The sequence below is a fragment of the Rhinolophus sinicus genome, chromosome 17 (genome assembly GCF_057876585.1).
Source record: "Rhinolophus sinicus isolate RSI-liver-muscle chromosome 17, RSI-T2T, whole genome shotgun sequence".
In the NCBI taxonomy this organism is placed as follows: domain Eukaryota; kingdom Metazoa; phylum Chordata; class Mammalia; order Chiroptera; family Rhinolophidae; genus Rhinolophus; species Rhinolophus sinicus.
Genome location: NC_142517.1, coordinates 15771207 through 15787120, shown reverse-complemented (window position 1 = coordinate 15787120; position 15914 = coordinate 15771207). Strand labels below are relative to the sequence as shown.

Sequence of the window (15914 nt, the reverse complement as noted above, 5' to 3'; positions counted from 1 at the left end):
TTAGAGACTCCTGATATAATTTCACTTAATTATTGCTTGTCTGGAATGATATTCCTTAGCTTTTGTTTTAAAGCCCAATCAGTTTAACCTTGAGTTACAATTATGTCTGTGTATGCATTTGACATGGATGTCGATTCAATTCAGCTCAAATATGTGTTGAGCACCTACCTTGTAGAAAATTACACTAAGTATTTTAATGTATAAAGTCACACAAGACACAAGTCTCATAGTAAATATAAACTCCTGATAAGCAGGATACACTATTTACCCTCAAAACACCATCAGTGTCCACTGGACATAATTTTACCTTTTGAACTTCATTTTGAATGGTTTCATCAACTTGTAACCACATTTAGTTGACAATTTTGATTTTTATACTCTGTTAGTGTAAAATCTGTTAGTGTTATTTTTTAAAAATTGAACAAAACTCGATCCTGTAATTACCATCTCAATCCACTGGAACTTTTTATATCGCTAAGGGTTTTTCGAACAACATTTTCTTATTTATATCACCCCACAAGAATTATTTCATCATTATTCATTAACTATGTCCAACTATGCTAAGGAAGATTAAATAATATGACAATGAAACAATAAAGGAATTGTCTAAAAGGATGATGTAACAGGCAAGTTATTGCAGTTGTATTACTGTGTTCCCCAAATACTCCATCATCTTTCAAGAAAGTATATAAGAAACCTAGAGATTTTCATTGAATATAACTGAAAACCAAAGAAAGTCATTTTCCACATTGGCAAACAGGAGAAAATTGACAGGGGATACTTCACAAATATTAGACAAATCCGAAGAGGGATGAAATTGATCACATAAGCAAAACCTCATACCGTGAGTCTTCAGATGATACCCTGGATGAATTTTCTCAAGCTCAGGAAGTAAAAAGTGAGCAACGATTTTTCTAAGAACAAAGGGAACAGTATTCTCATTCACTTAGCCGTTCAACAGGAAGGATGACATCATTCAATATTTTGCAGAAAAAAACAGGAACCAACCACTGACAGTGGCCTCTCCTCTTTTATGATGCTTGTGCAACAAATTGTATTGTTTGTAGAACAAAATTTTTTGATACAGTTCAGAAGTAGACAAACATCAAAGGCAGGAATGTCTATAAAAGTGATTAGAAGTAAAGAATCAATGCAGACGTGAAAAAAAGGTCTAGATTTATGATTCTAACAGGTCCTCATAATCTAAACTTGAAACTATTTTGTAATTATTGATAGAAAATGAATGTCCTCTCTTCAACAAAATTATGAGCTCTCAAAGTTTTAAAAGTATTGACATTTTACAATTATCAAGTGAAAATGGAAATGCAAGAAAAAGACCAAGAAATACAATAGGCTAGAACCTAAAAAAGATGTATTTGAAATCTAAAATCAGTATTTATAAGATTGATATATTCCAGGTTCATGCATAATAGGTTGATTAGCAGCTAGTTGCATTCATTTCAGAAATCCCTACCTTAAAAAACAGAAAAAGATGGAATAAAAATCTGAGTTTATTATATTTAATTTCTAATTCAAATTAAAACGTTTACTATATTAATTCTTATTAAAATTTCTAAATGAAGTTATTTCTCACTGTCTCCTTATTCTTCTATAAATCATTTGTAAAATAATTTAAACAAACAAAATAATAACAATAATATAAAGGGGCCACTGTACCCAGACGGTCATTGGTACTGGGCTGGCTTTTCTGGTACAGTGATGGGCAATGTGATCATCACAACAGATTCAGCTGACTGGACTTAGTGAATGTTGTAGGAGAGACACACACACACACACACACACACACACACACACACACACACACTCAACAAAACTTCAATCAACTCAAGAAAATGCTCCTGTCCTGAATAGACATTTCTTTTCTTCTTTTATTATTAGTTTCAGGTGTATAAAAGAATGTAATAGTTAGACATTTATACCCCTCACAAAGTGATAACCCCCCTCCCCCAGTCTACTACCCCTCTGACATCGTACATAGCTGTTACAGTTCCACTGATTCTATTCCCTATGCTGTACTCCACATTCTGTGACATTCATTACTATTCAGCTTCAGCTTCAGGTGTACACTGCAGTGGTTAGGCACCTACACTGTCCATGAAGTGGTAATTTCTCCAGAGGACATAGAAATGGCCAATAGACATATGAAAAAATACTCAACATCATTAATCATCAGAGAAATGCAAATAAAAACCTCAATGAGATATCATCACCTCACACCAGTTAGAATGGCTATCATCAACAAGACAAATAGTAACAAGTGCTGGAGAGGCTGTGGAGAAAAAGGAACCCTCATACACTGTTGGTGGGAATGCAGATTGGTGCAGCCACTATGGAAGGTAGTGTGGCGTTTCCTCAAAAAATTAAGACTAGAATTATCATATGACCCAGCAATCCCTCTCCTGGATATAAAGCCAAAAATCTGAAAACATTGATTTATAAAGATATATGTGCTCCGATGTTCACTACAGCTTTATTTATGGCGGCCAAGACATGAAAACAACCAAAGTGACCTTTGATAGATGACTGGATAAAGAAGATGTGTTACATATACACAATGGAATACTATTCTGTCATTAGAAAAGATGAAATAGTGCCATTTGTGACAACATGGATGGAGCTTGAGATTATTATGCTAAGTGAAATAAGTCAGACAGAAAAAGTCGAGAACCATATGATTTCACTGATACGTGGTATATAAAATTGAAAACAACAAAGGAACAAGACAAACAAATAAAAAAACGAAAACTCAGGTACAGACAATAGTTTAGTGGTTACCAGAGGGGAGAGGGCAAGGGACTGGTAGATGAGGGCAAATGGGGTCAAATATATGGTAATGGAAGGAGAACTGACTCTGGGTGGTGAACACACAATGTGATATATAGATGATGTATTACAGAATTACACACCTGAAACCTATGTAACTTTACTAATAATTGTCACCCCAATAAACTTAAAAAAAAAAAGAAAGAAAATGCTCCTGAGCTATAAAATAAACACACACACACATACACACACACACACACACACACACACAAATCTTCAAAGAAGGGCATGAGGAGATAGAGTCAAAAACAATCTTCATCTGGATCTATCTTAAATGGCTTTATTTTTCTTTAATTAAAAGGAAAATAAAAAAAGATCATCTAATTATCTAGGAATATACACTATTTTACTTCTCAGCACTTTCCAATAATGATTGCAACCCTAAAAACAAGAAAATATATCATTCAAGAGCCTGTTTTGAAAAAAATGTCACGACCTACTCCCAAGAGGAAAAGTGCTAATTATAAGAATTAGAGGTTCTTCCCTTTAGTCATTTGCTTTACAAATTCAAGAAACTCCTGCGGACTGTGTGCTGTCAGTGGGATTCTGCAGTTCCAGGAGAGGAAAAACTCACCCTCCAGGTCCTCACTCCCAAGGCTCGGCTGGTCTGACAGGCACAAGTTAGTTTTCCAAATGAACTCTCCTATGGAAAAATTCTTACCCATCATGGCTGGACTCTGTGTATATTAACATAAATAAGCTACGTTACTGATCGCATAAATAGATATTCTGAGGTGGTCTGAGAACTTAATCACTACAACATTGGAGAGAGAAATACTGAGTTATTTACAAATGACTTTGGGAACAATAAATGCTTTGTCTATACTTAATCCTTTAAACGACATACATCGTTTTCAAAGAAGTCATAAAACTGAGCACATCTCACAAAGAATGTTTCTCTAAATGCCTCATTAGCAGTAGGAAAACACTCATCTCCTACCGAAACAAATCTCATTAGCTACCAATCAACAAAGTGTATTAAACTGTGGATCAAATTTCTTTTCAGACTTCCCCTTCTTTTTCCCTTTCTTAAAGAATTCTCCCATAGTATCCCGAGGATATTTTAAGCAAGTGTGTTAAACACCTATTCTGATTCTGTATTTTAAGTGTCACAGGAGGGCTGTTTCCTAGAACTGAGAAGCCATCAGCTGGCAGGAGCCCAGCTGGTGTGCGGGTCAGTGATGCAACATCTCTCTCACTTTGTCCACTGACTTTCACGGTTGGGAATGAAGGACACACCTGCCCGTAGGACTAACAGAAAAACGAGTTCAAAAATGAAGTGATGAAAGTGACCTGATATACTAGTTATATTACATTCAAACCAATTCTTTTACACCTTAGAAAAGATGAACAGTTACAAAACTTAATAAAAATTTAGAGTTCAACCTTAGAATATAATGCTGGGTACAGCCACCATTTGTCTTAATGGAAAATAAAAAGTAATTAGAAATTTCAAGTATTTAGAAGTACATTGTCCAATACATGAAGCACTTCAAAGGTGGCTAGTGCAAAATGAGATGTTCTGTAACTGGAAAATATGATCTAGATTTTTTAGACCTCATATGAAAGAAACAAAAAAATGTGAACTATCTCAACAACTTTTTCATATTGGTTGCATGTTAAAATTATAATATTTCGAACATATTAGATTAAATATAGACACTATTAAAATTAAATTTACCAGTTTCTTTTTGGAAAATGTAAAAGTACATATGTGGGTCACATTATATTTCTATTAAACAGCTTTGAGTTAAACACTAGAGGTCCTATAACATGCACTTATGGATCACAAAGTCCTTTCCAAAAGCTATGAAAAAAAATTAAAAGCGAGCAACTCAATTTGGGTAGTATTTCTTGAAGGCCAATGTGCAAGACATACCTGGTACATAAGTTTTAATTTAGATTCTAGTACATAAAAAGAGATACAAATATAATTAATTGCAAGAGAAGTCACAGTACTAACATGTGTTTTAAGGATACAAAAAAAAAAAAAAGGTAACATAGCAAGAAAAGTAATACTGCAAGGGGTGACCATTAAAAAAGTGTATCTTTTTTGGGTGAACACTAAAAAACATAAACAGGATTTTACAGGTCATGGTAAGATGTAGCACTTTAGAATTGAAAATTATCTTTGTGGTACGTTAACAACATTTAATGAAATAGGAAAAACATTTCAGAAGGGACAGAAAGGTGGGAACAAAAGCCCAGAGAAAGAAAAGGCCAACGGCTTTGGGGCGACAGTAGATAAAGTGAGGAATGTGTGTAAGGCTGAAAATGCAAGCCGAGGTCAATTCATGAGAGTTTTGAAGGGCCAGCTGGAGAAGTTGGATTTTACTATAGGCCTCAGGAACTGTCAAGTATTTCCTACCAAGCGTCAATAGCAGCGAGAACATGTAACAGGCATATTGCTACGGCATGGAGAATTATCTCGGGAGAGAGGTAAGGCTTGGGGGACAGGTAAAATGAATTCCAAGTAACAGGAATATAAGTCAGCGTATGAATGAGTCCTACAAGAATACAAACAAGTACGGGGTAACAGAAGAAAGTGAGGCACTGATGTAGTAAGGAGTAATCAGGAAGGTAGTCTCGTAGGAAGTATACGATGACCTCAACTCAGGCCGGGGCAGTGCAGGGAACGGCAGGTTTGTCGGTAGAGGTGAAGGAGCAAATGATAAGGGAGACTGGAAATGCAAGAATGGTTGTATGGGTTGCAAATAAGCATATGAAAAGATACTACACATCGTATGCTATTAGGGAAACACAAATTAGAACAGTGAGATACCACCACACACCTATTAGAACGGCCAAAATCCAGAACACTGATGACACCAAGTGCTGGTGAGGATGTGGGGCAGCAGGAACTCTCATCCATGGCTGGTGGGATGGCAAAATGGTGCAGCCACTTTGGAAGCCAAGTTTGTCGGTTTCTTATAAAACTAAACATACTCTTACCATACAGTCCACCAGAAATGCTCCTTGGTATTCAACCAAAGGAACTAAAAACTTCAGTTCACACAAAAATCTACACACAGTTGTTTATACAGCTTTATTCATAACTGCCCAAACTTGGAAGCAATCAAGATGTACTTTAGTAGGTGAATGGATAAATGGTGGTACATCCACAATGGAATATTATTCAGCACCAAAAAAACAACAAAAAAAACAACAACATCAAGCCATGGAAGAACCTTGAATTCATATTACCAAGTGAAAGAACCCAATTGGAAAAGACCAAATACTGTATGATCCAAACTATATGATATTCTGGAAAAGGTGAAACTCTGAAGACAATAAACTCTGAAGACAACAGAAACATCAGTAGACGCCAGGGGTTGGGAGTGTGCAAAGGATGAAAAGGTGGAGGAGAGAAGATTTCTAGTGAAAATGTCTGTATGGCACTATAATTGATACATGTCATTACACATCTGTCTAGACCACAGAATCCACAACACCAAGGGTGAACCAAAATGTCAACTCTGGACTTGGGTAACAACTATGTGTCAATACAGGTTCATCAACTGTAACAAATGTACCACTTGGGTGAGGGATAGGGATAATGGGGGAGGCTGTGCATGTGTGGAGGCAGGAGGGGTATGGGAACTCTGTACCTTCTCTTCTATTTTGCTGTGAACCTAAAACTGCCCTTAAAAATAGTCTTAAATAAATTAAAAAATATATGAAAGATAAAGGAGGTAATCAAGTTCAAACACAACCAGATCATAAAAGGAAAGGTAAGAAACAAGGGAGTAGGGGAGAAGGTACCAAGAGACAATGAGGCATGTGGAAAATTGACTAGTTTATTCAACAAACATGTACTAAGCAACTACCCAGTGCCAAGTGCCATGATGCAGAAATTCACCACGAATGAGTGCGAAGAGGTCATCTGCAGAGCATGAGGGAGAGGGGTGCTGGGATCCAAGGGAAATGGAGTTGGCTTGCATCAACTACTTTGTGGAAGGTGATAGGTCACCAGATAGCGATATTAGGTGCATCCAGAAACATTAAGATCCCAGCTGATGTTACAGCATGAATAAGAAATAAACTGGTAGGGTTACATGACTTGATACATCAACCTTAGAAAAGTCAGAAGCAATTAAAAAGAGAAATTAATTTTTCCCAGATATGGAGCATTGACAAAAATACGTTTAGAAAATGTGAAGGGTATCAAGTCCAGGATATATGAATAAGCATGTAACAATGGTTAGCCATGGAGTCCATACTGATTATAAATGACACACACACAAAAAAGTGATAATGGTAAAAGCCTTGTTTAGGTGATTATGAGGGAAGGATAAAACTCAGTAGGATCTGATGAGCTACATTTTAGGTTTAAGATCAGAAAGATCAGGGTCAGAGAGGAATGTCACAGCTGGAAATCCTAAGTGATTACAGAGTCCAAGGGATGACTGCGTAGGATACACAGCGGAAATGGAACGTAAGTAAGAGCAACTAGGAAGGAGCTGGCTAGCGTTTCAACTGGTATCAACTTGGACAGTGATATAACTAAAGACAGAAATAGGCAGTGCGACTACATGACCTAGTTTGTGTGGGTCCTTTTCTTTACGAATACAGTCCTTGTGTGAAATCTGGTTGGGATAATAAATTATCTCGTTGCCCTAGTAGTAAGTAATACAGTACAGGAAAAGAAAAAAGAAAAAACAGTGTTAAAGAATAACATACTAGTGTCTTATAATTTGGTGACTGTAACAAAGAGGACAGATAGTGGTATAAACAGAGATAGATAGCAAAGAAGGGAGTTCCTGAATGACAGTCATAGATAAATGAGGGACTCAGGGCTAGAACCAGAAGCTCTGTGGATCTCTTTCCAGGACTGGTAAGAAGGAAAAAGGCCACTGAGAGGGTTTCATAAGAGATGATGTTAGCAATATTTTCAATTAGCTCAGTAAGTTACAAGGGTGTAGGACAAAAAGATGAACACACATTGAAATCTATTCATAATAAAAAAGGTTTCATAAGACATAAAAAATGAAATTACAATAGAAAGAGGGCCTGGTAAAAGCCCGTCTCTCTCAGGATAAAGCAATAATACCTATTTTTAATTACAAAAGTCCCTTGTATATGAATGGTCACGAATGGCGGGTCACCAAACTTGACTCAGGGCTACAAGTACACAGCTAGCTAGCTCTGCATATTTTTAACAGCAGCCATAGAACTTGCTTGGTTTATTCACAATTTTTGGTTTGCTTGCTAAGTATACAGTCAATTCAATAATGGGAAGTAAGTGATCAAGTTTCCAATAGACTTGAAACAAAGAAAATGGCTGTCCAACTTCAAATTTCCCTGTATAAAACTGGTTGCACTGGCATGCAAGAACTTGTTCAATAAGTCACTGAAACTTTCAAATCTAGATGTGACTGAGGAAGAATATGAAAAAGCTACAAAAACAGTTAAGAACTAGGCAACTCCAACTTTCAGACAAAGTGGCGATTAAACCCAAACCAATGGACTTTCCTACCTCTGGCACATGGAACACAGGTGAGGGCACTGGCCATGGCCCAGACCACAACCAATTATTCCATGGGGAAAAACTCAGAAGCTTTCCCACCAGCAAATCCTGTTCTCACTGATGCTTTCTCCCCTGGGAGAAGAGGAGTTTATACTATTTAACTTTCAAACTTTTATAACTATAAAGAAGTATTATTGTAAGCATATAGCTGACTTTTCATTATTTCTTTCTTTTGTGTTTAATAATTTATTTCTTTGTTTGTTTTATGTAGTTTTGTGCCTGCTACAGGGAACACGATTTTTCTAAACTTAGTAAAGAACACAAAAGAGCTTAATTAACAAAAAGAGAGTCATGATGAAATTGGGCAATGAAGCCTGGCATTATCAACTGATAAGGAATGGCAACTAGGGCTCCTCAACATACCTAAATCCTTATATGTTTGTAAAATATATTTGAATTTTTGTAGAATTATTTTTTAAATTCTACAAAATAAGATTATTAAAAAAAGGATCTGACTACATAAAAGTCGAAAAATTTTATATTAATAGCTATAAGTCTTACAATTCAGATTTACTCTTCTATTTGGAGATCTGTGATACTAGGGAGTATCTGAGAGAACACGGAAGGAAGAGAAGTCATATAATTATCATCACCTTTTGGGGGATGATAAAGCATGAAATTGATGACTGAAACAGATGGCCTTTCTGACCCAAAGATTCTGGTTTTATTGTTCTATTATCTGAATGTAGGTGTTGGCCTTATAATTAAAAATAAGAATCTCTAAATTATAGGATTATGATCCCCAAGAAAAAGAGGTGAAAATATATTTCTTAACAATAATGAAATCAAAGACAAAAAACTTTATGTAACATTTACGGATGCCTCTGACTTCATTCCAAAGGAAAAGATGATAAAAGGTCCAAAACAAAAACAAAAACAAAACAAAACAAAACAAAAACCCTCAAATATCCACAAAAACAAAAAAAGAAAACCAAACCCAAACCTTTCTTAACAGTATTTCAGATTGAGCTAATGATTGATGAAACAATCCCAAAATACTGTTTAAAAAAATATTTCCGACTTATAGATCAAAACAGAATGTCACGTCACTCAGATTTCAATTTTCTGTAGATTTACAACTGACCTACTATAATATCAGTATAATTTTGATCCCAACTCTCGAGATTAAAATAAAATAGTGAAAATTAACTCAGTGATGGCTGATCAATTCTATTAAAATTAAACAGGACCACATGGTTAGATTTTTTTTTTTCCCGTAAAAGCAAACTTTGGCGGGAGTGGGCAGAGATCCATTTAATGAGAAGGAGAAAGATACATTTATAGGGAAAAACAAACCCCTATGCCGGGTATTTTAGCATCTGTGAGGGCCGGAACACAAAGGTCACCTTACCTCCCATCTGGATAGTCTGTATCTGCTCCACCCCACCAGACATCGGAGTCATCCTCTTCCGCGTCGGCTGAATCGATAGTGTCACTTTCCTCGGCCAGCGGGCAACATACAAACTCCACCCCTCGGAACTTGTCAATCCCACAGGGCAGCAGCATGCCGTAGTCATGCAAGTTGGTACTCTTCTCACTGCAGGTCTAGACAAGGGAGAGGGAAAACGGTGAGGGTGGGAGAGGAGATGTGTTTCCTTATAAGAAAATCTCGAATATAAAAATCAACACAGAGACCCAATCTACCAAGAACCAATTTTATAATAGAAAAAACCATTTGCTTTTGGAGTGTTGGAAATTTACAACAGTTTCTTTAGCACAGGCTACTTGGTATGCTTAGTGTTTCACTGGATTCCTTATAAGGATATGTTGTTATACTATAGAAATTAAGGAAAAGAATGGGAATGGAGAGTAATTGGGAAATAGGATGTAGGAAAAGCCTGCACTGGTGAATACATATCAGAGAATCGATGCTTTCTGGCTGCATTAGTGCATCAGGAAACAGTGATAGATGGCTCCTGGTATGTCCCCAACTCACTTCCACCTCCATTACAGATGGAAGTTTCTCTCACTTGGACCTGACTTGTTCTAGAAATTCTAACTCTTGGCTCACTTCCAGAATAACAGTCCTGGGAAGAGAAGAAATTATTCTCTGCTATAAATCAGAAAACATAGTCATTAGAGATTTCTCATTCAATATATTTTTGCTTTCCTGGGATTTGCTAAATTTGCACAAACCTAGATTACCATAAAGCTTTGAAAGCATCCACTGGTAACAGAGGAAACATTAATAATTCAACACATATATGTAAACAATGAAAATATTACAGAATGTATTTTTCACCTCATAGGAATTAGAGTCATTTTGTTTCTTTGTAACAAAAATTTATTTTTTGAAAACTCAAGAAGAAATGAAAAATAAGGTTATCAGATGGGTAGCTAGACTTTAAACTGCCTAGTTGTTTTTTTAAGATCAATAAGCTCTTAAACCATTTTCAAAGAAAGAAAACATTATTTTACACAGCTTATATTATTATATAAAAGTCTAAATTAATGCCAAAACTTAAGTGGTGTTTTTTGCCAAACAGCTTGAAGTCTATGATACAACTTACACTGAGCTAGATCAGAGTTTCTCAACCACAGTATTGATATTTTGGACCACATAATTCTTGAGTTAGGGTGACTGTCCTGTTCACTAAAGAATGTTTAGCTAAATCTCTGGCCTCCAGACACCCAATGCCCATAGCACCATTCCTTCCAATTGTGACAACCAAAAATGTCTCTAGACACTGTCACATGTTCCTGGGGACGGATGGGGAGCAAAATTGACCCCATTTGAGAACCACTGTGCTAGGTAAAGGAACCTAACTCTAGGAGATTGATCTCACCACACACGCACACACACAAACCCAAAAAACAAAACAAACAAACAAAAAACCACTTATACTAGAAAAACTTCACAATATATCAAAAAGAACAAAGAAATTTTAAGGGTGGTAATATCAAAAGTGACATTTTGTGCTAATTATCTTATGTCTTTTATCAGCGTTGCCAAATTCAGGGGTAAGCCAAGGCTAGGGCTGATGCCATATACTCACCACTATGGAAAAATGAAGTTGGTAGCATGGTCTGGTTAATGCAAAATTAGATAACCTCACTTACACACTGAATACTACCTGTAGCCTTCATGTTGGTATTGGAGAAGTTACTCCTGTCCTACCACTGTATTCCCCAGTAGATAATAGGAAAAATAGGTTGAATTATTAAAACTTTGTATGTGACAAAGAAAACAATAGGTAAATAAAAAATAATTTGAAGAAAAAGTACATTTTAAAGTTTATAGAGTATAAGATTATAGTTTCTGATTTATAAAACATGGCACAGACATATAATAAGTCTAATTAAATAGTCCTTATTTTTGACTCCTTAAAAATACTCATGGATAGGTTTTTAAATTTTTTAAACAATAATAATAATAATAAACTTATTTATCAACACGGCTGTTGCCTTGAAATACCCTCTAAAATGTCATTACCCATGTCCCTAGGAAAACTTCACTTTAAGAAAGAACGTATGGGCTCGTACCTCTTTGGCGACGGTGTGCCAGTGAAGGTGGGTTTCACAAACATCCATCCTCTCCTGGTGTAAGAATTTGCACTTGTCGGGAACGAGGAGGGCATCGCTCACAAACTCGCCAACTGCAAGAGAGGAGACGGCTTCCTGTCATTATGTCTGCATCACAGTGATCTTTTTTTTAAAGACTTTTATTGGGGAAGGAGAACAGGACTTTATTGGGGCACAGTGATCGTATCACAGGGATGGGATCAAGGAAGGATGAGCTGAAAGGACTCAGAAGTTAATCAGCTTTTTGAATGACCAAGTTATCAACACAGGAAAGACGAGTACCCTTGGAATGTTGAGTCCTGTGTCCTTAAGCAGCCCAGTTCTTTGCCACATCAATCTGGATAGTGAAAACACTTCCTACATGTTTTAAGTGAAATCTTTAATTAATAGGAGTGCCTGACTGGAAAGTTAATCATACAAAGAGCTGCCATTCAATTACAACAAGGATAAAAAAAGTACAGATTGACATTGCCTAGGCAATCACTTGAGAAGAATCAATGTAAGTAATTGCCCACCCCTCTTTTTTCGACACTTCAGTTTATAAACTAATAGAAAATGTAGCATTTTTCTACTTTCTAAACAAAGTCTATATATTCATTAAACATATTTATATTTCTCATACATACACATGTAGTTTAGTTCAATTATGAAAACTGTTCCTTAGACTTTTATGACATTTTTAAACAAAATGTGTATCATGCCAATTATTTCTAGCATTGCTGGTACTGCAGATATACAGATATACATGGTGTCCAATAAGAACTCCTATTCTTATGAGGGTGGAAGTTGGATAATTACAACGTAATATGTAAGCTGTGAGCCTAATTTTTATTTGTCTTGTTCACTACAGTATCCCGAGTTTTAGTACAGATTCTGCACATAGTAGGCAATAAATATCTAGATGAATGAAGAGGTTAAATACTGTAACAGAAACAAAGAAAGGGCTGGGCCAATATAGTGAGTGAACAAATCTGCCTCGGTGCACTGGGAAAGATCTCAAAGTAGAAATAACATTAGAGGCAAGTCTAAGTGGATGAGTAGGAGTACGCCATGGAAGACATGAATGGGAGCTCTGAAATACAAGGATAATATCTGTCTTGTTTAACATTCTACTCCCAATCCCTGGCCCAGTTCTGGCAAACATGATATTGCTGGATGGATGGATGGATGGATGGATGGATGGATGGATGGATGGCAAAAGGTACTGCAAAATGAAGGAATCTTCTGTGCAAAGAGACAAAAGAAAGGGCAAAGCATATTTGTAGAAGAAGCAGAAGTCTACTGTGGCTGGAGCACAGGGCAAGGGAAAAAGGGTGTCCAGAAGTAAATGAGACGGAAGAAATATGCTGGCCTCCAATTTCAGAGTCTAAGGTTTTGGGTACCATTTTGGAGGCAACATGGGCCAAAAGATATTTTAAACAGGAACTACATGCTCAAGTTTGTTTTTCAGATCAACACTTGAATCAACTGAAGGATGGAATAGCATAGTGAGACCATGAAAGCGGGGCAGCCAACTGAGGTAGGCACTGCAATCCTTTGCAAAACATGCAAGACCAGATTTCAACCAGTGACTGCAAGTAAACACGGAAGAGAAGTGGTCCACTCATGAGCAAAAACAAGAATCTTTTTTCTTTCACAGTATGCTGCATGAAAATTTCTGAAATATACATAAAAAGTGATAAAGGGCCTGAGAAAGGGGAAAAAAAACTTTTCATTCCCTTTATATAACAGGGTTCTTTAAAACTCTTTTTCCCATAAAGGCATTTAAGCTTCAGTTTGTTTGTACCTCACACACGCAAGATGTCTCACGATATGTAAGTACTTATTTTAATAAATAATATTTAGATAAAAATCTAAGCAAATCATAGGGGATAAAGAACCTCTCATCTTGTGATGGATTCCTTAAGTCTTTAAGACAAGCACGTATACCCACAGTATTGTACTGTAAGTTCCAGAGAATGCAAGATTTCTGAGACACAGCGCCCCCAGAAGTTGTGGGTGGTTCTTGTTGGGGAAGGAACCCAGGATCCTGGGCACCTACTCCATGGCTCCACGTGCATCACTGCATCTCATCTCCACAACTGCTGTGTGATTTATAATATAAAACTCACTTCCTAGGTGAGAAATGCCTGTCAATAAACCTGTCTAAGGCCACCCACCCTCAGGAGATAATGAACAAATGACCCAGAGATAAACATTAAGATATAAACCATAAGGAAAGACATAACATCATAACGCAAGGATGTCACATTTGTTTCTTTTACACAGAAAACTACAAAGCAAAAAAAAATTAAAACCCAGATGAGATGGACAATGGACAATAAAAATAATCTCATCCAAAACCAATACACATTCCCCAGGTGGACTGTGTATAGTTTCTCAGGACAGACAATCCACTGGAGCTGTTAGCAGGAATACTGGATACTTGAAGCATCCCAATTTTCCAAGCCACAGGAGGCTGGAAGTGACCCATGGCATGAAGATGCCTGCCTCATTTCTTAGCACTGCTCAGCCAACCCATATTGCCCTAGTTACAAACGTTTGAAATACTCAGTGATGTTTTTCTATTTTACAAGTAATTACCGGAAAGATTACAGGCCTGGCCTGAGGCTGTTAAATCAGTTCATGAGATTATCAGAAGCAGATATAGGATACTCTCAACCTTGGCCTGAAAGAGTTCTTATGGCAAAACTGGGTATTACCTGCCACACAACATGTGTCTTATTTTATTGACCCTTAGGCTAATTTTCTGAGGACCAGACTTCAATGCAAAGCTAAAGTCACTGAAAGATATTCGCCTCAGTAAAATCTAATGCTGATCAAAAGTACACGTATTACATTGATTTAAAAAAGGATATTTGAATTATTTTAAATTTGCAAGATAACAGACAATTTCGTTTAGTATTGTAAAGATGCTCTTAGGTTTCTAATATTCCACATAGCCAAGAAATATATACCCTTGCAAAGGAGATTGCTTTTATAAAGGATTAATACTGGTTATTTAATAAGCCCTCAAGACTAATGGCAAAATAGAAAACTCATTACATTAAATAGAAAACTCTAACATTAAAATAAAATTTAGCAATGACTGGCTTTTACAGCCTTGTTTACATTACTTCAAAATTGATAAAACATACTAGAGACCATGAAATCATCAGAAATTTTCAGCAATTAAACCACAAAAATCTGTTAAAGTTTTTTAATAAAGAATTAAAGAGTAGTGGTAAAAATATAATGAACCCTTTCTCACAAACTGGCTTGGTTTAATATGATTTATGTTTTCTCTCTTTTTAATTCTAAAAGAATTATTCTTAAAAATCTATGATACAACAGGGAATATATGGGAACTCTCTGTACGTTCCACTCAATTTTTTCATGAACCTAAAATTGCTCTAAAATAGTTTAATTTAAAAAAATTTGATAGTATGCACCTGGAGTTTCCATACGGAACTATGTGTACTTTTATTTTTAAAACAATCCTTCAGGTAATAAAAATTCTTAACAGAATTCAAGTGAAAACATCAAAAAATAAAAATAAATTAAGTATCATAATGAGAAATTATGTTCCTGTTTATGCCAAACTTTAGAAAATTTGGCTCCATTTAATCCTAGTGGATAAATTCATCGATATATACTGTGCATATTTACCAATAACCATACAACCTGGTTTCTTGTTTTGAAAATTCACAATTTATCACTCTCTCTCAATGTGTGTGCGTGCGTGTGTGTGCGCGCGTGTGTCTCAAATTGAATGAAAATGTTCAAAGCTAATGAACAAGATCTGTGTTTGGCTTCTAGATTAAAATGTCTTGGCAAGGTCAACAATGATTTCAAATTCAGTTGGGCCTCTGCAGGCCTCAATCCAATGGCTCTTTGGTGGTTCTGAGAGGACTGTCTCGCTCCAATTACCTCCTTTTGCAGACAGGAGGAAAAGCCCAGGTCAGCAGCTCGCCCACAGAGCCGACGGGTGGTGGAACTGGCCTGAAAACCTGGGTCTCCAGGCCCTACACCCAAGAATGGT

General features: G+C 36.3%; 1 protein-coding gene across 6 annotated transcripts in view; it reads right to left on the bottom strand.

The window, feature by feature from the left end:
- APP (amyloid beta precursor protein) overlaps nt 1–15914 on the bottom strand; it is a 244331-nt gene that overhangs the window by 132725 nt on the left and 95692 nt on the right. For all 6 annotated transcript variants that reach the window (XM_019729863.3, XM_019729864.3, XM_019729865.3 and 3 more), the window contains exons 4-5: nt 11855–11967; nt 9723–9916 (exon numbers count right to left, since the gene is read on the bottom strand). In XM_019729863.3, coding sequence (XP_019585422.1) covers nt 9723–9916; nt 11855–11967 — 307 coding nt within the window. The remainder of the gene's footprint in view (nt 1–9722; nt 9917–11854; nt 11968–15914) is intronic.